Source organism: Cupressus sempervirens, chromosome 2 (assembly GCF_028749045.1).
Source record: "Cupressus sempervirens isolate cs-2001-9-10 chromosome 2, ASM2874904v1, whole genome shotgun sequence".
NCBI lineage: Eukaryota > Viridiplantae > Streptophyta > Pinopsida > Cupressales > Cupressaceae > Cupressus > Cupressus sempervirens.
The window spans coordinates 148130476-148152665 of NC_143119.1; the positions used below are offsets into that span (position 1 = coordinate 148130476).

The 22190-nt window shown below is 33.9% G+C and overlaps 1 protein-coding gene across 2 annotated transcripts in view; it reads left to right on the forward strand.

Moving 5' to 3' along the window:
* Positions 1-22190, forward strand: part of LOC149571473 (lysine-ketoglutarate reductase/saccharopine dehydrogenase bifunctional enzyme) — a 261972-nt gene that overhangs the window by 88566 nt on the left and 151216 nt on the right. For both annotated transcript variants that reach the window (XM_089812989.1, XM_089812990.1), the window contains exons 8-10: positions 846-962; positions 17414-17489; positions 18038-18209. In XM_089812989.1, the coding sequence (XP_089669115.1) occupies positions 846-962; positions 17414-17489; positions 18038-18209 (365 nt within the window). The remainder of the gene's footprint in view (positions 1-845; positions 963-17413; positions 17490-18037; positions 18210-22190) is intronic.

The following is a 22190-nucleotide window of genomic DNA, read 5'->3' on the forward strand; positions in this document are numbered from 1 at the left end:
TGGGGATTTACCACAAATAGTCTTTGGAATCCATTAAGCAAGCTACATTTTTTAAGATTGCATGACTTTTTTCTTATTTAATCTTCCTATTTTTTATGGGCAACTATATTCCTTTGACACAGAACTTAATTCATACCATCTTTTCTTCATTTTGTACAATATTTATAAGTAGTGCTTTTTTGCATAAATGAAACTTGTAAGCAATTACTAAATAAATAAAAACACAAGCATGTACCTTACACTGCTTTGATTGTCCGTCAGCATTCCTAGAGTTCCTAGTAAACATTTCAATAAATCTACTAGAATGTCATTTATTTCATTTAGTATGGGGGAAGATAAAATCATAAGAGATCTCTTTCTGGTATTTGTTTCATGCTGATTTGTTTTTAAGGAATCTCTATGTGCGGTTAAATCTCTCCATCTTATGTTGTAGTCAGTTTACAAATATGGAGGTGACTGTATATTGAGTGACATTTGGGTCAGATTTTTAATCTTTGTTCCTAATTGTGGAAATAAACTTTGATTAAATAGGCATTTTTTAGAACTAAATTTTCCTTGTCATGAAATCTGTCAACTTTAGTAAAGATGTATGTTCTATAAAGAGAAAAAAAATCTCTGAAAGGAAAAAGAGTTACTTGTTAGGAAAAAAGGCTTATAAATACAATATATATTTATAAATAGAGATGGATTACAATTTATGTTTCCTTAGTGTTTCAGAGTACATTATTGAGCAGATGGATGATGAATGCAAATAAAGCCTGCAATCTCTTATAGTTTTAGCAGACTTCAAGTCATAGTTCCATACTTTGCAAATTTATGTAAGGAATTATATTCTCTCTTTCCAGGGTCAAAACTTTTTGAAGGGATCAAAATTTTCAAGACAGAACTTCCAAGTTTATGGCTGTGTGGTTACATCCAAGGATATGGTTGCACCTAAAGATTCCTTGAAGAATTTTGATAAAGTATGTCTCTCTTGGTCATTTACATCATGAATACTGTCCTAGATAATGTATGGAAGTTAAACCTCAAGTTGAATGTTGTTTATATTTTGAATTGTGCAAATAACTTTTGCATTTTAGGGCAGTTTGAATTGAATTGTAGGAGTCAAAAGTTTTAGGAAAATTTGTAGTGAATTTCATTTAGAGGCTTGGTTATAGGTACTTTGTAATAGTAGGATGCATGAGGTCAAAGATTGCTACCCAGTTCTTTTGTTTTTATTGAAATATCCAATGATCAATTTAATTGTAATGATTGAAATCAGAAAATTTCAGCAGAAGTTATTTAATGTGAATATTCATGTTTTAGTGTTTTTATCATCATTATAGTTATTGGAAAAAATCCTATCATATGCTTGTTTATTACTCTCTAAAAAAGTTTGCAAACCAAGCTACAAAAACAAGAGATCAATAAGGGTCCATAAATTTTATTAAAGCAATGAAAGATGTTTTTTATCTTTCTTTCTTGAGGATGCATATGTATACATTTAATATTACATCTAGCGACACAACTAATGCAAAAAAATGACCATTTTATACAAGATTACATTTGTGATTTCCATGCCGTGTTTGCAAAATTTGTCAATAAGGACTTTCAGAAGTAGGAAGTCAAGCATAACCATGGTCTTCAATACTTCTAGATAGAAGTAACATCTTTGAATATTAGAACTTGGGGATTTCTTACCATAATAATAAGTAAAAGGTGCTTCATCACAAAAAGAAACCATATAAGAAGAATGGAAACAAAATCAAAGGAAGCCATATGTTGTGAGACATAGAAGAGTCCTTGGCATGACTAAGAGGATTGTTGTAGCGGAAAGGCTCTTTTGAAAAGCAGTATGAAATTGACATCGATCTTGCATCATTCCTTTTACATCTATTCAAATAAAGAGAAGTGGAGCAGATCTTGATGCACACCTACATGATATTATTGCCACTACAAAGCTCCTTCGAAAGGAGTAACACCTTATCACAATTGTGGATGATTGGAAAGAGCCTACACTTTATCAAGGATAGGGAAGTCAAAATTGTCCAATGTCAATCAAGACAAATAGGGGGTTAAATCACGATACCTCTAGATGTTCAATATTTTATAAATACAATCTCATGTGCACAAGCATCATATTATCTACGATGCTATACCTGAGAGCTTTATCATCAAGCGATACAACATTAAGCACTGAATAATTATGTAAGAGAATCCTAGGAGTCAAGAATTATTGCTTCACTCTAAAAGGTTTTCCTTTCTTTTGGTTATATTTCAATTGTCAACATAGTGGGTTATTTTTTGTGGTTATAAAGTTTTTGGTGGTTAATTGTCATCTCTTGCTTTTTGAACTATGGATATAATTAATATTAAATTAACTCATCAAAAAAGTAACTTAATATTAAGGGATGACTTATATTTAACTATTTAGAAAGGTTGATATGAGTGAATAATAAGTGTCACTAGACAGTCTTAAAAGAGTGAAAAAGGACTGTAATGTCCTCTATTTGAAACAATTTTTTTGCACTCTTCTCATGAACATCATGTCACATAGTTTGTATGTAAATTAGAGGTTCAAGCTCTCAAATAAATTATTTTAGGATCCGATTTCATTGCATAATATTTTAACAAGAATGCCATTGGACTTCTTTCAAAAATCATAATAGAATCTAGAAATGATTTGGGAGGAGAAAAATTAATCAATACCAAATAGGATTTTCTAGGTGAAAAACCGATCAAAGATAGCTATCAACAAACCCAAAACATAGATTAGCATACAAAATGTGAAATTTAAGGAAAAAAGGTAAAACCCAATAAAAACTAGAGAACCCTCTTGAACTGCAAAAACCCTGATTATGGTATATAGGAGCAAACCCTTAATTTTTTAGAAAAAAATTATAAACCCTGTAGATAATTTTTGAAGGAGAAGAAACTCATCGAAAACCCTTATATAAATTGTTGATGGGAAAAAGCTATAAATCCTAGAAAATCCACAACTTGAAACCCAACTTTTGGATTTAGTTTTTTATACCAAAAAAAATGCTACAAAAACTTAAATAAATTCTATTAAAAAATTATTAAAACCCATAAAATATTTGTTTTGGAAAAAGTATTAAAACCCTACAAAAAATTTTTAAGGGAAAATTTGTTAAAAGCCACTAGATAATTTCAGAGGGAAAATTATTAAAACCCACTGGCTAATTTTGAAGGAAAATTTATTAAATCCCATTAGATAATTTTGAGGAAAATTTATTAAAACCCAATACATAATTTTTGAGAGAAAAGATATTAAAACCTTTTCATAGACAAGTAATTCCAATTTGGGTTCTATTTTGATGCCATGGAATTTTAATCAATTTTTTGTCTCATGTTTTCCGAACGCGAATTACATAAAAACAAATCTCCTAGAAAATTTGTTTTGATATATGAAATCAAACGAAATTGGTATTATTGTATTAACTAATACACTAACTAAATAGAATTTACAAATGCTATAAAATGCGTTAACTAAAATGTAAAGTTGTTCAAATAAAGATGTCTAAAAGCATAATAGATTAAGACAACTAAAAGTAAAGCTTAAATGACCATTTACTACTTGATTTTAGAATAATAAGCTTAAAAATTGAAAGAACCTAGGAGATTGAACTCTAACAAAACATTCAATATAGACATGAAAAATATACACTCCTGAAAGTATTGTAATATCCTTGATTCTTATTTCAGATTCCTACAAATAATTGCAAATGACAAAGAAAAATAATTCACATTTGCTAACCCTTTTTCAGAAATCAACAGAATAAACATCTGCTGACCTTGAGAAAAGGGCTCAAACACTTTGGTGGCAACACTAACAGGTCTAATTTCCAATGGCCACAAGTAGTTCCAATGTTCACACCATAACCTATATGTATGTCTTCTTCATCAACAAGGCATTGGTAACACCTATGCTAGCCTCAAACAAGGGGTCTGAAGACTCTCAATCTCATGATGCTAGCAAGGAGGAGTATTTTCCTCATATGCCTACCTGCACTAAGTTTCAATTGGCTAACACTTTTTAAACACTTCTAAATAGGCTAAGTTTCTTGTTATAAACTTAATGCCCAGGAACAAAATGACACGTATTGCACACGAAAAAACATGTATTTAGTGCCAACAATGGGGAATGTATTTCATGCTTGGAGTGGAGTTGGCCAAACATCTAATCGCACACCACAACATTTTTATCAATAGTACCAAATGTACACACTCGCACACTAAGCACATTGGTTGGCAAAGAATCTTGTACCATCAAGGAATGTTGACTTCTACATAGAAATAACCAAACTCATGTCAACGTCTACTCCAAACTCCAAGATCAATTATGTAATGAAAATAAATACTAAAAACTAAAATTGATGTTGAGCATCTAGTCGTGTATGTAATCCTGCTGCATCAAAATTAATTTTATTTGAGATTGCTCTCTTTGTGATTCTCAATTGTGGACAATTCTCTAAATAAATTGGGAGAAAGCAAAAAGGGTGAGGCCAAGGAGGAAGGGGTGGTTGTAGGTCCATTGGAATTTGATATGAGGACCAGAGGTAACATGAAGATGTGGGTGCTATCCGAAATCAAAGGAATAAGGGTTTCAACCACTTCCATCATCAAAATCGTAGTGACTAAGGAGGAAGAGGAAGGCATGGAAAAGGACCAAGGTGAAGCCACAATAATGGTTCCCACTTTCCATCACCAAGAAATTAGATGGAAAGTGGGATTTCCCATATTGAAGGGCTTTGAATGAAGACCCCTTGGGGCTTTGTTCGAAGCTTGAACAATATGTGCTTTGATCGAAGCCCTAGGTTTTAATCGATGTGCTGCATTGCATGTCAGCAGAGGGCTTTGATTGAAGCATGGGGCTTCAATCAAAGCCTTGTAGTTGTCGGCAACATAAATCACAAATTATCGGATTGTTTTGTCATTTTCTATTGTTTCCTTGTGGATTCAAGGGCTTAGAGCAAAGTCAGTGACGTCGACAGTGGAAACAACATCGCCATCTGCATTTTTTACTTATTTCAAGCATTTCGGTATGTATTTTGTTCATTTTTGTGTTTTAAAAAAAATATTTAATTGTTTTTAATGAAATTTTAGTTGTTCTTTAATGTTTCTTAATTGGTTTTATGTAAATTGGTATTTTTTATTATGTTACATAGTTTTAAACATAATAATATAGCTAGCAAATATTGGAAAAACATAGTGAAACCTATAGTTGGAAAAAATAATAGGTTTAGAAAAGGAAAAACTCTAGGTCTACATAGAAAATGGAAAACAAAAAACTCTAGGTTGATAGAAAACAAAAAAAAAAAAAAACCTAGTACCAAGTGTTAGAAAGTATTGGAAAAATATAAAGTATAGTTGAAAAAACATATTTATTTTTTAACTTTAGTTGAAAAAAACATAGTTAATTAATGTTTCTTAATTATTTTTATGCTTACATGTTAAATTGTAGTTATTGTTATGTAAATTAATATGTTTTTATTATCCTGCATAGTTTTAAACATAACAATATAGTTTGCAAATATTGTAAAAACATAGTGAAACCTATAGTTGAAAAAATAATAGTTTAAAAAAATGAAAAACTCTAGATCTCGATAGAAAAATAATAATGAAAAACTCTAGGTTGATAGAAAATGAAAAATAAAAATCTAGTACTTGGTGGATAGAAAATATTGGAAAAGTATAAAGTATAGTTTAAAAAACATATTTATTTTTAAAATTTAGTTGAACATAGCTATATAAACTATAGTTGAAAAATCATAGTTAAAACTATAGTTGGAAAAACTAAACCCTAAACCCTAAATCTTAAACCATAAACCCTAATCCTTAAACCCTAAACCCTAAACCCTAATTCTTAAACTGTAAGTCGTAAATCGTAATCCTAAAACCCTAAACTCCAAATAGTAAATCCTATAGCTTAAACAGTAAATTGTAAACCCTAAATCTAAAACCCTAAACCCTAAACCCTAGGTAATCTATAATCCCTAAGCCATAAACCCTAATCCTTAAACACAAAATTAGAATAGGAATTTGTATACCATAAACTGTAAACCCTATGTACCCGAAACTGATATTTTAAACCCTAAGCCCTAAATCCTAATCCTTTAAGAGTAAACCCTAAAATAGCTACTTCCATACCCTAAACTGTAAATCATAAATCCTAAACCCTTAATTGTAAATCGTAAATCTTAAACCCTAAATCCTAATCCCTAAACCCTAAGCCCTAAACCCTAATCCTTAAACTTTAAACCTTAAGCCCTAAACCCTAAACCTTAAACCTTAAGCCCTAAACAATATTTTTAAAATCATAATATTTAAATCCTAAACCCTAAATGGCAAATCCTATACCCTAAATCATAAGTTGTAAATCCTAAACAATAAAGCTTAAACCCTAAATAGTAAATCCTATACCCTAAATTATAAATTGTAAACCTTAAGCCCTAATCCTTTACCCATAAATCCTAAATAGTTAATCCTATACCCTATTGTAAATTGTAAACCCTAAACCCTAATCCTTAAAACCTAAACCCTAATTCTTAAACCTTAATTTTTGAATCCTAAACTCACTCTCCTCTCCTCACTCTCTCCTCACTCAGTGTTCAAAATTTCTCTCTGTACTTTCTCTCTCCTTGCTCTCTTCTCACTCTCTCCTCTCTCTCCTCTCACTCTCTTTTCTAACTTTCTCTCTCCTCACTATCGAGCTCTCCTCTCACTCTCTCCTCATTTGTAGATGACATTTAATTTATTTTTATAAATTAAATAAATTAAAAATATACACTTATACATGTACATGTACATAATATCTCCCAAAAGACTCTACTTGGTACTAGTTGACTCGTTCTTGATGATACACCAACCTCGTTTAATGCTAAATGTGTCTTGCACCATTCAACAACATCATGTGCATTATTTATATGAACTCCCTTATAATTTATTTGATACTTTCGTAGAGCACGTTTGATGCAAGCTCTAAGACCATCATGTTCACCTTTGCAATGTCCACTTTCAAAGAAACTACATACATGCAGTATGTTTTCATTATGATGATATGGATGAAGTGCATAAAATGGTCTAGATGATCTGAACCATGCAGCGCACCCATCTGACCATACATAATGTTTATCAATACTTATTCTCCTTTCTTTCATATATGCCAAAAATGTCCTGAAACAATGGTCTACATAATGAATATCATGTTCTTTATCATCACTTATGTAGAACTGATATTCTTTCTTGATGACGTGTGCTTATCTATGCTCTGAATACCATCCAAATCTAAATGTGCATGATGATAACACACCTGAACCATAATAGTAACTTGATTTGAAAAATAGTAGTCTGATTGAGTAGCATTTTGATGAATGAAAGAATAGTTCTCTATAAAGTCAATGACTTATAAAATAGTTCCAAGTGGAAAATTGTCTCTAAGGTTTGAAATTGTTATGCTTGCCACTTTGCAAAAAAAAGAATGACGAATATATGGTTGAATCAAACTTTTAAATCTATCCATAAGAGAGCCAACAATTATCTCCTCTTCAACATATTCCAATCTTTTTGTTTCTTCTCCAATTTTACTTTCATTCCTTACATAGTTGTAACACTTGCAATTTATCATTTTAGTGACATCAATATCATCATTTGTCAAAGGAAAAAGAACCAAATCAGCACATGTGTCACATGTTCCTTCAATGCAATTAATTTGACCAACAAGATCATCTATTTTGTCACATAAAATAGATGAAATGAATTGACTTCGTCTACTAGGAGGAGCATTATTATAACCTATCATCTAAAAACCTTCGATGAACTTGATAGTGAAGATCAAATTCAATATGATAACGACAACAACAAATTTCAAACACTTTGTTTCTCCTCACATAATATGGCTTAATCTCTCAAATAATGTTTGTCCAATCTTTATATCAAGATTTGTAGTACAAAATAAGACATAAATTTCATGTTGTGTTACATCCAACCAATGTTTTATATGATGTTCATAATGATTAGCTCTAACCCTGTATTTGAGAACATCTCTAGTGTTATCATTCCAAAATGGTAGTACTAAATCTTTGATTCTATCGTCAATCCAATCACAACGAGGAGCTCTACACATAATTGCCCAATTTCCTTCCAAAGTGCTATCATCCAAAACCATTCTCCTCTTAACATATTTTGATATTGTTTTTCTACTAAAACCAATTTGTGATGAAACTGAAGATATTTGTCTCTTTTGATGTAGATTATTACTAAGAATAGATGTCAGCTTTACTCTTCTTGTCACAATCTTATCTTTGCTCCGATTTGTCTTCCCTACAGAGGTCAAACCTTTCTTAAAATTCTCAATAATAGCACTTTGCATGTTAGAAAATTTTATTTTTTTGGATATTGTGTCTACACCCAACAATTGCAATGGTTCTTGCAAGCTTATTGCTATAAGAACATGAGAAAGTACTTGGGGTTTCTTAAGCATTTCCAAATCATCAAATTTACTTATTATTTCTTTTACTATCTTATTCAAAGATATCTTTTTCGAAAGACTTAACGACTTAATATCAGCAAGTGATTTCAGTTTATCTGCATCCATTGCAAGTAAATGATCTAAATTTCTGTTTGATGCTTTTCTTTACACTTATAGCTAGTCTTAATTGTTCATCCATATCAATAGAAGCAACTGATCCTGACCCTTCTCCAATTTCCATTATTTCATGTTCAGAATTTTCATGTCCTGAATTTTCATGTACTGTATTTTCTTGTACTAAATTTTCATGTCCTGAACCTTGCTCAACATCTATTTTCTCATCTTCTAATTGTTTGTTGCGGGCTACATGCACATAAATAAATGATATTACAATATTATTTAGAGAAAAAAAATGTAGACAAATATGAATGTACAGGTACATACCTTCTCTCCTTCAATGATAATTTGCTAATGTTCTTTTACGATTTCTTTGTTCTGCATCAACCGATCTATTTCTTGCTGATTTACTTTGTCTTCCTTTCTTTTTCCCATCTTTGTACTTCACAAAACTATCAAATTGCCTTCAAAATGCTTTACAAAACAATCAAATTGTATTCCAAAAGAAAAACTCCTATATTTTATATTTGTCTTCTTTCTATTTTTTTCAAAATAGAAAATTTGATAATGATTTTATATGAGATACATTCTAAAAAATATTGTATATACATAAAATATTCTAAAAATTGAAAAAAATTAACTTAGGCTGACATGGCTTCGAATGAAGCCTCTTGGGCCCAACCTCCGCCAATTGAAAACTTGTTAGGAAATACCAAGGAGGCTTCGATTGAAGCCCCTTTGGTGCCACACACAATGGAAGGGGGGTTTCAATTAAGGGGCTTTGTTCGAATCCCTTCCAAAGGCTTCGATTGAAGGTTGCTAAATTTTTTTTGTTGCAAATTTTTGGAGTTTTCACCACAAATAATGTCCTTTTCAGGGCTCAAACGATGACTAAATAGGTCTTTTAAAAAAAACTAAATATACCAACTTGTTCTACTTTGAATAAGCTTTCCATTGACTATAATTTTATTATACATTGTATTTTTATTTTGATGTTTTATTTGTAGTTTTATTATAAATATGTAGTTTGGCCATCTCGTAGGTCTCAATTTTAAGCTTCGGGAAAAATAGAAAATGATTTTTCTTTTTAAATATGTTCTACCAAGGTATTGTGTTACCTTTTAAACAAAACAAGAAAAAAATCATTTTGATCTATACAAAAAAAATTATATTAGTCAAAATCAACTTATGTCTAATTTATCGTTAACGTCACTTTGTCATTGAATAAAATCTACAATTTTTAAGAAAATTGAACAAAACCAACTAAAATGCCTAGGTATTGATGTTACCATTCTAACCTTGAAAGAATTTAATCATTTTCATATTTTTAAAAAAAAGTGATGTTCATCAAAATGACCATCACTCTTTAGAAATGCTAATTTTTCTTATATACCACTTCTTGAAGGAGATAACATACGAGACTTCAATCACTTCAGAATTTTTTTTTTTAAATAGTGTTAGGAACTAGACATAAATTTCTAAAAATCACTAGATTACATCATCTTCAAATTCTCTATGGTTTTTTAGTAATACGCATTTGAAAGTAAAGATTGTTTTGAAAAATATCAATTTCAGTGTCAAAGTTGGCCAAAAAGTGGGAACCATTATTGTGGCCTCACCCACGGTTAGAGAGGGGTTGTTTTAGAGAAACTTGTTTCCATTGCAGTGAAGAAGGGCATCTGTTGGTGTAAATATGTATTTACTATTTACACTTACCTAAGTTTACTTAGGTTAATGCATTATTTTATTATATTGCATTATTTTATTATTTTATTTCGTGAGACACTTAGGAGTTTGCGCACCTTTTTGAGTTGTCATGTTGACAACATAGGAGTACAAAACTCTATTTTAGCATATGGTGTCTACAACACTGATTTGCGTGTCACACCCTTGTAAGCTTATCCTCTCATCACCGCACTTCGTGCTTAATGGAGGATAACTCATATCTAGTGGACATGTGCCTATTTGTATGACATATCATGTAGCTGATTACAAGGCATTCTAGATGTATCTCAGAGGCCTTTATATAAAGGCACTCCTAGTGTACTTCAACAATGCATATTGAATGAATATATCGTCATCCTGATCATACTCTCTCTTTTTAGTCTACAGTTGTGCTTGTGTTTGAGTTCTTAGTTCCTGGGTGAATTTTTCCCTTAGGAAAATTCTTAAATGGTATCAGTGCTTGGAGATTTTCTCATCACATAGTTGTTCGAGACCACTTGTTGCTTCAGCACCTCAGCCCGAATCTGGAGTACTACAGAAATTAGGAGCATCTAAAGTCAGATTTGGCCTTGCCATTGCGTTCGAAACACTGATTCAGTGAAGATCGACTATAAACTCGGCTACCTTGGCCCAAAGTCTACCATGAGGCAAAATTTTTTTGCAAATCAGAACTTGGAGGCCCCGACTTGTAGTTCGGGTATGGTCATTTTTTGCAGATTTAATCAACTTCTAAGATTTGCATTTTTTTGTCAGTATTAACAGAAATATTTTTTTGCCCTTCGAGCACCCAGTAGGAAATTTTTTAAGCAGAACCGGGCAGTGACACCCCAGTTTTGCCATTTAGAAGAATATTTTATTCTGTTGCAGGGGGATTTTTTTTGCAACGGACACTACACACAGATCGACAATCTTTGCAAATTTCCCAGCGAACAAATCCAGGTGGCATAACTTCACCACCGATTCGGAATATTCTTCTGCCGGCGACGTTACTAATCCGGCGGTCGAATCAAATTTGGGCACTTGCGGCGACTACCTTCATATTGGCCCGCAGTCAATTTCCAACTCTCCAGCCGTAGCTTTTTTGTTTGAAGCTTGCAGTGGTTTGTTTTTGAACCCCGCAAGCCTCCATTCCACCATCAATGTGGGATAATACCCACTAAAACCGGCGATCAGGATTTTCGTTTCCGGCCAAAGCATTTCAAAACCCTCAAGCGATGTGTGAATATTTTGGGGCATTTAACTGATTCCTGCAACAACTGTAGACAGTTCCACCTCAGACATGTGTGGCCAACGCAGCAGATGCGACGCAGCAAGACTGCACGACTAAGCCACGTTTGCCACGTCGTGTCCACTACAGGCTCCACGCGCAACACCTCCTCTGACACGTGGCACTCCATCATACATCACCTAGCTCAGCCACTTGGACAAACCAACGGCTACCGCGTCACAGGACCTGCGCAGTCAGCTTTGCCACCTCTACACAGCACGTTAGCTATTCCGTACAACGGCGTAGATTAGCCATTCGTGCCACGTCATTCTCCACCTGTACCCAGACATGTCAGCCATCCATACAAATCCGTACATTCCATACGGTATGGACAGTACAGTTAGCTACCACCTCACCCCTGGTATGCTATTTTTTGCCTACATCAGTGTTTCATTATGTTAAAATTGGCAGCCGTCTAACCGTCAAAACCAGGCCACTTACAATTGCTGTGATGATCGTTTGACCGTCAAATTTAAACACCCAGTTTTCCTGTCAGACCCCTCTCCAGATTGCTTTTCGATTTGGCAGCTTGACTTTGCGAGCCCATAACTTGGACATCCAGACTCCGATTCAGATGCAACTTTTTTTTAAATTGGCTAGAATTTTCTAAATTTTCTAGTGGTGGTGTTATTTTCTGGTTTTGGCACAAGGAATTTTCAGAAATTGCATTTTTTGGTGACTGTACCTATATAATCCTGCATTTTGCAACTTCAAATGCTCCGTACGGGCACATCTGGTCACTTTTTCAAGTTTTGTTTTTTTTGAAAGTGCATTTTTTTGTGTACTTTCCAGATCTGAAGTCAAATTCTAGGGTTGTGTGGAAAAAATTCTCACTTTCAAAATTAGGCCTTTTTCTGCATTGTAAAGCTTTGATTACTTTTCAGAATTGTTGAATATCTGAGCTACAGTACTTAGTGACAAATTTGGGCCTTAAAAGGCAGTTGTAAAAGAAAAATTAGAAAGTCCGCTTTGTTCATTTAGACAAGTGGCCCATTGTACACACACTACTTATAAAGTGCCAAAAGCATCTTTTTTTGGGGGGGTCTTTTGATTGAGTGAAAAGGGGGGGGTGTATTGTTTTCTTGTGTCTCTTTTTTGTGCTCTTTTAATTTCTGCATCGTGGGTTTTAAATGTCCACCTCTAACTTCACGCAACTATTCTACATGGAAAGATATTGCATGGAATAGATTAATGGAAAAATGATATAGTCTTTATGTTGATGGTACAATTACCAAACCTACTGATGCTAAAGAACTCATTGAATGGAAAAGACAAGACCAACAGGCTTTAGGAGCTATCAGGAGTTGTGTTCATATAGATCTCTTCTTTCACATTACTAATTGTACAGAATCCAAAGTAGCTTGGGATAAACTTAAATCATTGTATGGTAAGGTGAATGAAAAAAAGGGATTTCAGATTGAGAATGATCTACTTCTCTTGGATACAAAGAACTTTGACACAATTCAAGATGATATCAACAAAGCCAATGAGTATAGGGCACTTCTAAAAGATTGTGGAAATCCCCTGAAGGATGAAAAGTTGATTCATCACATCCTGAAGAGGCTACCTTCAGAGTATGCTTCATTTGTTTCGAGTTTCAATACTCACAGATTGACCATGGGATCTGCTTACCAGAAGCCTTCATTTGATGCATTTGTAGAAATGTTGATTGTTGAGCAATCTCACTTAATGGATTTAGGACTTCTCAAGTCATCAAAGACCAAAGCCTTGGTGGCTAGTGATGAGCACCAATCAAGTCAAGGAGGGAAAAGCAACAACAACAAGAAGTAGTGGAAGCAAAAAACACAATCTGAGACACAACAATCCTCGTCACAACAAGGCAGTTCTTCTTCAAACAAGAAGGGAAGTAATGACAAGAAGGACAAACTTTTTTGTGCATATTGCAAAAAGCCAAATCAAGACAGCATCATTGCAAGACTAAAAGAATCGATGAGTTAGAAAACCTACTCAGGAAGAACAAGATTCAAGTGCCAGGTACTTCCAAGGATTCTACTTCAACCTCTTCAAAGAGTAAAGGGCAAGCACTTATGGAAAATTCAGGTTCTTCAGAATGGATACTTGACTCAAGTGCCTCCTACCATATGGGTTCTTCAAAGGGAGATTTTTCTTCATTGAAGCAGTCAAAGGTACTGCACATCTTCGTGGGAGATGATACTAAAATGGAAGTTGTAGGAAAAGGACATGTGGAAATGGAAAATGGGGAATTCAAAGATGTTCTCTACGTTCCAAACCTTAGCTCCAATCTCTTATCAGGTTACCAAATCACTCACCTTGGAGATGGTAATAAAGTTGAGTTCCTTCCAGATTCAGTGATGGTGTGAATTCTAAGAGATGATTAATTGGTTGCGTGGAGAAAGTCAATGATGACAAGAGGCTTTATTCCTTCTCCCACTTTGTGCTGAAGTCTCCTTCTCAAGCCTTTTTGACTTACTCTACTTCACAAATCAACCTATGGCATGAGTGGTTTGGTCACCTTGATTTTCGCCATCTTCAACAACTTTTCTCAAAACACATGTTCAAAGGTCTACCTAATATCAACTTTTCTAAGGGAGAGTGTTCATCATGTTCAGTGGATATGCATCTCGAGGAGAAGTATGATAAAGGGAAGTCTTCTAGAGCTCCAGTTGTTCTCCAGTTAGTTTACATGGTTTTAGCAGGACCCTTTGCAGTGACTTCAATCAGCCAAGGCCGCTACATACTCACATTTGTTGATGACTTTTCAAGATTCACTTAGGTCTACTTCCTTCATCACAAGAATGAAGTGGTTAATAAGCTTCAAGACTTCAATACTCATGTTGAACACAAATCAAGGGAAGCCATCAAGGTACTAAGGGTGGACAATGGGAACAGATATGTAGACAGAAGACTTAAGGACTTTTGCAGAAGTGAGGGGATTGATCTTTAGAATTCACTAGCATTCAGTCCGCACAAAACAGATGTTGTAGCTATGAGGATTAGAACTCTCAAAACCATGGCAAGTTGCACGAGAAAAGCCAAGTCTCTTGATCCCACACTTGAAGTTGAAGCCACTAGCAGTGCTACTCACATACTTAACAGGTCTCCTCATAATGACTTAGATGGGAAGACTCCTTTTGAGGCATGGTGCGATAGAAAACTAGTTGTGAGTCACCTTAGAGTCTTCGGTTGTCCAGCATGGGCAAACCTATCTTCCAGGGATTGCAAGGCACTGGCACCTCGGCCTTATACTTTCTACGGTTATGAAGACAATGCAAAGGCTTATAGACTTATGGATCCAGAGACACGATATTTTTGCGGAGAAGGATGTTCACTTTGAGGAAAGTTCACCCAACTTATCCTCTACTCTCCGTACATCATACACAATGGAAACTGATAGTGACACCAGCAATAGTGCTTCAATAGATTCAGACACGTGGGGTTCTATTGACAGTTTCCGTGAGAGGTCACATCATTAGTGTAGTCCACATGCTTATATTGCCACAATGAAAGGTCCAGCATAGCATGGTACATCTCGTCTTTGAGCTCCAGCTTCAGTTGACTTGAGAGATAGTCTTGAGGACTTACATCTTCTCTTTGATAACGATGATCCTTCTACAGTTGTTGCGAGGGCTCACTCTGACCCTCATGTCCATTCTCTATATGATCAATCTTCACAGGTTGGCATGATTGTGGATCCTTATGTACAGCAATTGGAGGAGGTCTCTTTGTTAGTTGAGGAGACAGATGGTTCATTGGGATAGGTTCAATAGACATCCTTGCTAGATCTGCATTCATTCTTTTCAGCACAGTTGGAAGGGGCGAACATCAACATTAGCACAGGGATACTTGAGCAGGTTTCAGGGCCACCATACATCTTCAGGATTGTACCTTTGCCATTGTTTCTTTCAAAGGGGAGGAATGTCATTATGCACTCTTGGACCAACTTCTTTATCGGAGCAGCTTTCACTGATAGGCATTCTTCATTTGGGGGGGACTACCTTGTCTCTCTTCCTCTTCTTTCTTATGGGGAGGACTTTTTCCTCTTATGAGGTTCTTGTTCTTCTCCATCTTCACTTTTGTATATACTGGATGTATGTTGTAATGGGGGGGTCTTGATTACTCCATCCATCCATGCATCCCTATTTATCTCTCTTTTTGAGGGAGGGTTTTTCCCATGAGGTTTTCCCTCTTTCTCCGCTTTATGAGAGATTTGCATTTGCATTATGTACATGGGTACCTAACATGGCTTTGTAGCTGGGACCCATTATGCACTTCATCCTAGTTTTCATAAGCTTAAGGGCATTCCCCTAAGTTATACTTAAGGGGGGTGGTTGGTGTAAATACGTATTTACTATTTACACTTACTTAAGTTTACTTAGGTTAATGCATTATTTTATTATTTTATTTTGTGACACTTAGGATTTTGCGCACCTTTTTGAGTTGTCATGTTGACAACACAGGAGTACACAACTCTATTTTAGCACATGGTGTCTACAACACTGATTTGCGTGTCACACCCTTGTAGGCTTATCCTCTCATCACCGCACTTACTTCCGTGCTTAATGGAGGATAACCCATATCTGGTAGACATGTGCCTGGTTGTATGACATATTATGTAGTTGATTACAAGGCATTCTAGATGTATCTCAGAGGTCTTTATATAAAGGCACTCCTAGTGTACTTCAACAATGCATCTTGAATGAATATATCGTCATTTTGATCATACTCTCTCTTTCTGGTCTACAGTTGTGCTTGTGTTTGATTTCTTAGTTCCTGAGTGAATTTTGCCCTTAGAAAAATTCTTACAGCATCAAACCTATGAATGTCATCAACACCAAGGAAGGATGGATAGGAGAGTTGAAAGCCAAACAAGAGTTGCACATGCAGATGAAGAAGCCTAGTTCGAGCACTCAGATGATGTAGAGAGAGGAGAAATCCTTCTTGTTAGGAGAACCCTGATAAATCAAGAGGAGTTAGATCAGAGGAAGAGTCTATTTCACACTTGATGCAAGTGTGAGCATAAATGTTGCAATGTGATTATTGATAGCGGGAGTACTGACAATTTGGTAGCAGAGTAGATGGTGAGTAAGTGAAAGTTTTAGAGAGAGATCAGACACCTACATCTATATTGGATTGCCTCCATGGAAGTTCAAAAACACTAGTAAGATAATCATTACATAAAATGTAATAAATGAAGGAACATCAAGAGACACTTGTTGCCTCTTCTATGCCCCCACTTGAACAATCACAAAGGACACTCATCTGCCCACTTTTTATTTAATTAATTATTCCATTCTAGGCAGCCACATATGGCAATAATGATATTAAATGATTGTGTTCACAAGCCGCCTTTACCCCCTGCTAGGTCAACCCCTTCTGAATATATTAGAAACAATGAGATAAATATTACAAAAATGTTTTCCTAACACACCTTACATGCCTTAGGACACTTTCCAAGGTAGATGTTATCTTAATCCTCACAGTCAGACGCTAGCTGACCTTCCTTTTGGAAGCTTATTTCCAATGGTTCAAAATTTGTACTTATGATATTGGTGCAGGATGGATCTAAAGGACTGGTCCTAGTTCAAAGCCATGCTAATTTTCTATCGATGGTATTTTTGTATGAAATATGATCTTGTGCATTTTTAGTGACACTCTTCTTTGAGAAGGATTACATTTTTTTACTATTTTTAAAATGTATGTGATTAGCTTAATTACTTTGTTTTTTATAAACAGATTTTCTCAGAATTATTTCTCCCTTAAGAAATTAAACTTGGACCAAGTACATATGGAATTTGTCATGGTGCACTTGTATCCTAACACTAGTATAATGTAAATTTTCACCTTCTTTGCAGGAAGATTACTATGCACATCCAGAAAATTATTATCCTGTTTTTCATGAAAAGATAGCTCCTTATGCCTCTGTAATAGGTATGAAATATTTCCATCTCTTGAAATGCATTATAGTATGAGTGTCTATGATTAGCATAACCTGTACTGGTTTTTTATATTGCATCTCAGTCCATTTCCTACATTGTTTGGTAAGCTGCACGCACGATAACTGTGTAATGCCTTTAATAATCATCAACTTATGGAATATATGATCAGTAGGCATGTAGTCATGAGTATAAAAGAAAATTCTGTACTAAACGTATATAATGATTTTGTTATGTAGTCAGGTAATAGTTTGCTTGTGGAAAATTGTGTAATTCAATTAATTGATACCACTATAATTGGCGCATATAATTTGAGCTGAAAGTTCTCTAAATATTTCCTATTATTTGTTGAATTTTATTTTATGTTCAAGAATTTCTTATTTTGCCATTTTGTAAGTTTTGCAGATACCTTCCCATCAATTATTACACACAGCTGTATTTACCTGTTTCTGTATAATATTTGAAACATGATTGTTACAACATAAAGAAATTAATTCATTTAAACTATAATCTATTTTAATAGTTGTTGTACATCTGTTGCAGTCAACTGCATGTATTGGGAAAAACGTTTTCACCGATTGCTGAGTAACAAGCAATTGCAGGATTTGAAATTGGCTTCAAATCGTCTTGTGGGAGTAGCTGACATAACCTGTGATATTGGAGGTTCAATTGAATGTTTGGATAGAACAACAAAAATAGAGCGACCTTTTTTCAGGTAAGTTCATGACTAAATATTTTAACATACTTTTGGTATGTATTTTGAAAAAAAATCACGTATTGTGAAAGCATCTGGATAGAGTGTATGGTTCTTCTTGTTGGATTAAATGAATTGACATATTAAATAATCCACGAATCATTTCATAGTGAGATCTTGCAGTTGACAAATTTTCATCACGACTGAGTTCATTTTAATTAGAGGTATTATTAGGATAAAAATTGACCTACGATAAATTTTTGTTTTAAACAAATTAGTGTCCATCACCTAACTGCACCCTTTTTCTATAGTATAGCTTGATAACCGCACTTTGACAACTTGACTCATTTCTTGAGTTTTTTTCCATGTGTAAAAATCACCTTCAACCCTTGAAACAATATATAGTAAGCTAATTATAATTTATTTTGAATAGAAAGCAAATTATAGCTTATTTTACAAAGCCATTATGAGAGATAAATCTGTACTTACAGGTCCCTATCAATATTCCCAAATCTTGTTTTTCTTTTGAACATGGACTATTTTTAATGTAAAAAATGTCATCTTTAGTGATGTATCTTCAATGACAAATTTATCCCCTTTCCTATATATTTATTTTAATCAGTTACAAATTGTAGAATTTTTTTCTGGTCACATTTTCTGAGTGCAACATATCATAATCATCATAATTGAACTTTTTGAGTGCTATTTGCTCCATGAAGGCTTTTTGGAGTTTTCCTGAACTTTTGTTGAACTCTTCAATTCTTTATAGTTTTTTAATATAAAAGAGCTAGGAATGTTTTAATGCCTTTCTGAATATATTATAAAATCTTTCATATGTAGCAGTTTCGCTAGACTTCTCATTTCATTTCTGATACTCATTTAAAGATCTTAATGTATGTATGAATTAATTTACTGCTCTAACTTGTAATAGCACATTTGTTATTTTTGTGTGTTTCAAGTTACCTTCTCAATGAATATGTGTATAATATTAAGATACATGTCTTCATAAAGACGTGTCTCTTTAACTCTCATTGGTTATTACAAATAATATTTTCTTAAGGTATTATCATAATTATATATATATATATATATATATATATATATATATATATATATATATATATATATATATATATATATATATATATATATATAATACATCTAATCCATCTAATATACATACATATTTTATAGATACACATATATCTACTTTATTATCAATAATACTAATGCTCCATAATAATAATAGTATAGGATATATATCAAATGTTTGACTTCAATAGGTCATTCAAACATTTGATTTTATCGATTGGAATCATCTGATCGAAGCTACAATCATTAACACTCCCTCTTAACTAGGGAGGATGATTTCTATGCAAATAAACAACACAGTGTACAACTGTTCCCTCATGGTAACATCAAGAGTATGGTATGCCTAGGAATATCAACCATATGATATTCACCATTCTCATATCTTTTCTTGGTATGCGCATTGATATTACGTCTCATGATGTCTACCAAAGAAAATACTTAGCATACTGTTACCAATTTAACATGCCTCTTAAATTGCTATGTTTTACGCTAAACTGAATATGTTTTACCTGCTGACTAAGTGTGTTTAGTTGATGAGAATATACAGTGCAGAATGCAAAGTACAGGAATCATAAACAAGAGAATTGATCACTTTTTTCAGAATACAAGTACCAAAATAGTATTTTTTATTCAAAAATTCAAAAATGTTTTACAAAGTGTTCATGTTTACATAGTACTTGAATACAATGCATTTAGATATTACAAAGCGCTCTCAGCTCCTAACATAAATATCTGAATTAAACACATTGTACAAACAGAAAATTACTGAAAAGGGAGATAAGAGGAAAGGCATCCGTTGCCTGAATGGAAGGTTTGTCGTGCTAAGTGCTGAAGGGCTGATCCCGCATCTCCATCTGGGAGTAAACCTGCAAAAAATGAATGAAGAAATGGGTCAGTTCATATGAACTAAGCAATGGAAAACTTTCCTATCATCTATACTTTGTTGTTCCTACAATGTGGTTATTCAGATAACTATGTTAAAAGGCAAGAAGGCAAGAAAAATCCGAAGAAGATAAAACATGTTTTTCCTAATGAGTGTGTTCATGTGTAGAAACAGGAATGAGATTTGAGGTTATTGAAGGATCTTGCATAAATTATACACTTGAAGCCTTTCGACTGAATCATGTAGGGGCCAAGACTAAAGGATTGAGGAGGCTATTGAAGGTACACACAAACTATGAGCGTGAAACCTTCTGGTCAAATCATGAAGCGGCAAAGACTAAAGACATGGAGAGACTGTCAAGGGGGCATACATAAAATACAAGTATGGGACCTTCTAGTTGAACCATAGCGGAAAACTGAATACAAGAGGAGATTGTTAAAGGGACGTTCATGCAGATATAGGTATGAAACCTTTCAATCAAATCATGGAGGGCTCATAGTATTATCAGTCTACATGTTAAAAGATTTGGATCTTCACAAGTATACAGGCAGAACATGATAACAAATATGATTTCCGAACGGTAGAACATGGTAACAGATCTGATTTCCGAACAGCAGAAAAGAATAAAACAGATCATGTCATCAATGGCATAACAAAAACTCCCATGATTTATAGCAATAAATACTCATGACTGTTATTTCATGACAGAAACAAAATTGTTATTTGAAGAGCATTATGTCATCAAGAACAAGGCAATGTAAAGGAAATCGAGCACAATCAAGATATATGATATGCAATCAGCATATGAATGGCATAGAATCAAGTTACCATGTCTACAATATAACTAGCATAGTTCAATTTGCAGGTCATAAAGAGAGCAAACATAAATCAAGGTACGGGTCCCATAAATGAAAAGAACATGTTCCAACAACTAGTCAGAGCTGCAAGTCAACTTAGTACTCCTCAGCATTTTTATTAACAGCAAAACTTCTCCCAAACTTTGGAGATTGGCTTTGAAAAATTGCAGCATATTAAATATTATGCATGGACCCTAGATTGAACATTGAAGGTCTGGAGAAGTGGATCAAATTAGAGAACTATAACAGGAAAAAACTTCCACAGCAATCATAATTGTATCCTGTTTAAATAAAACTGATTGGTGTCACTGGTTGTTTTCCAGTATCAAGAGTTCAAATTGGAGGAGATGAGAATGAATGACTTTGATGTAGGGAAGGCAATCACATGTCTCAACTATGTTTATCTAAGAGATATCCAAATTACTAGATGTTTTAAGCTGTATTTGTTTCATCAATGGAATCTAATATGAGCATATCAAGGTGGTTCTGCTGTTTTACATGGGTCTGCAAACAGATTGAAGAAGAATGAGAAGATTATATCATCAGCTATGCAGTTCAAACATGATGGACAGACAAAGTATAAATTGCAATCTAAGATTTTTCACTAGCCTGCATACTATCAGAGGTTGTGTCCATGAGAACACAGATATAAAGACGGGGCTGCAATCTATAATGACTTTGCTTCATGATTTTCTTAACATAAATGAACAAATGGTATAAATGCTGAAATTAAGAGCAGATATGAACTAAAAAGATGATATCAGCATAAGTACCATCAATTAATCACTGCAATATAACCTTGGACAGGACAGAATTGGTTTGTGACATAAATCTAAATCTTTGTTCCCAACAAGATACCGGGAATTTAGAAGTTGCAAGAGGGAATCTAAGGTCTGTTATTATTTTGCTGGGAAAAGATTTCAACCCAGATGAAGATTTGAAAGAATATCTCACATTTATGTTTATTTCATAAATTCAGCAAAAAGGGAAAAAAACAAAATTCAGTATGCAAGTACCCACCACAGAAAAGTCATATTATTTTCTGTATGTAGCCAGCAAGTATAAAGAGAAATCTTATACATTATCACGTATATCAACAAGCAAATTCACAATGGCATAAAGGAGAAGACACAGCAAAATGTAAAACCATTTATATAAGAGCAGATCTGG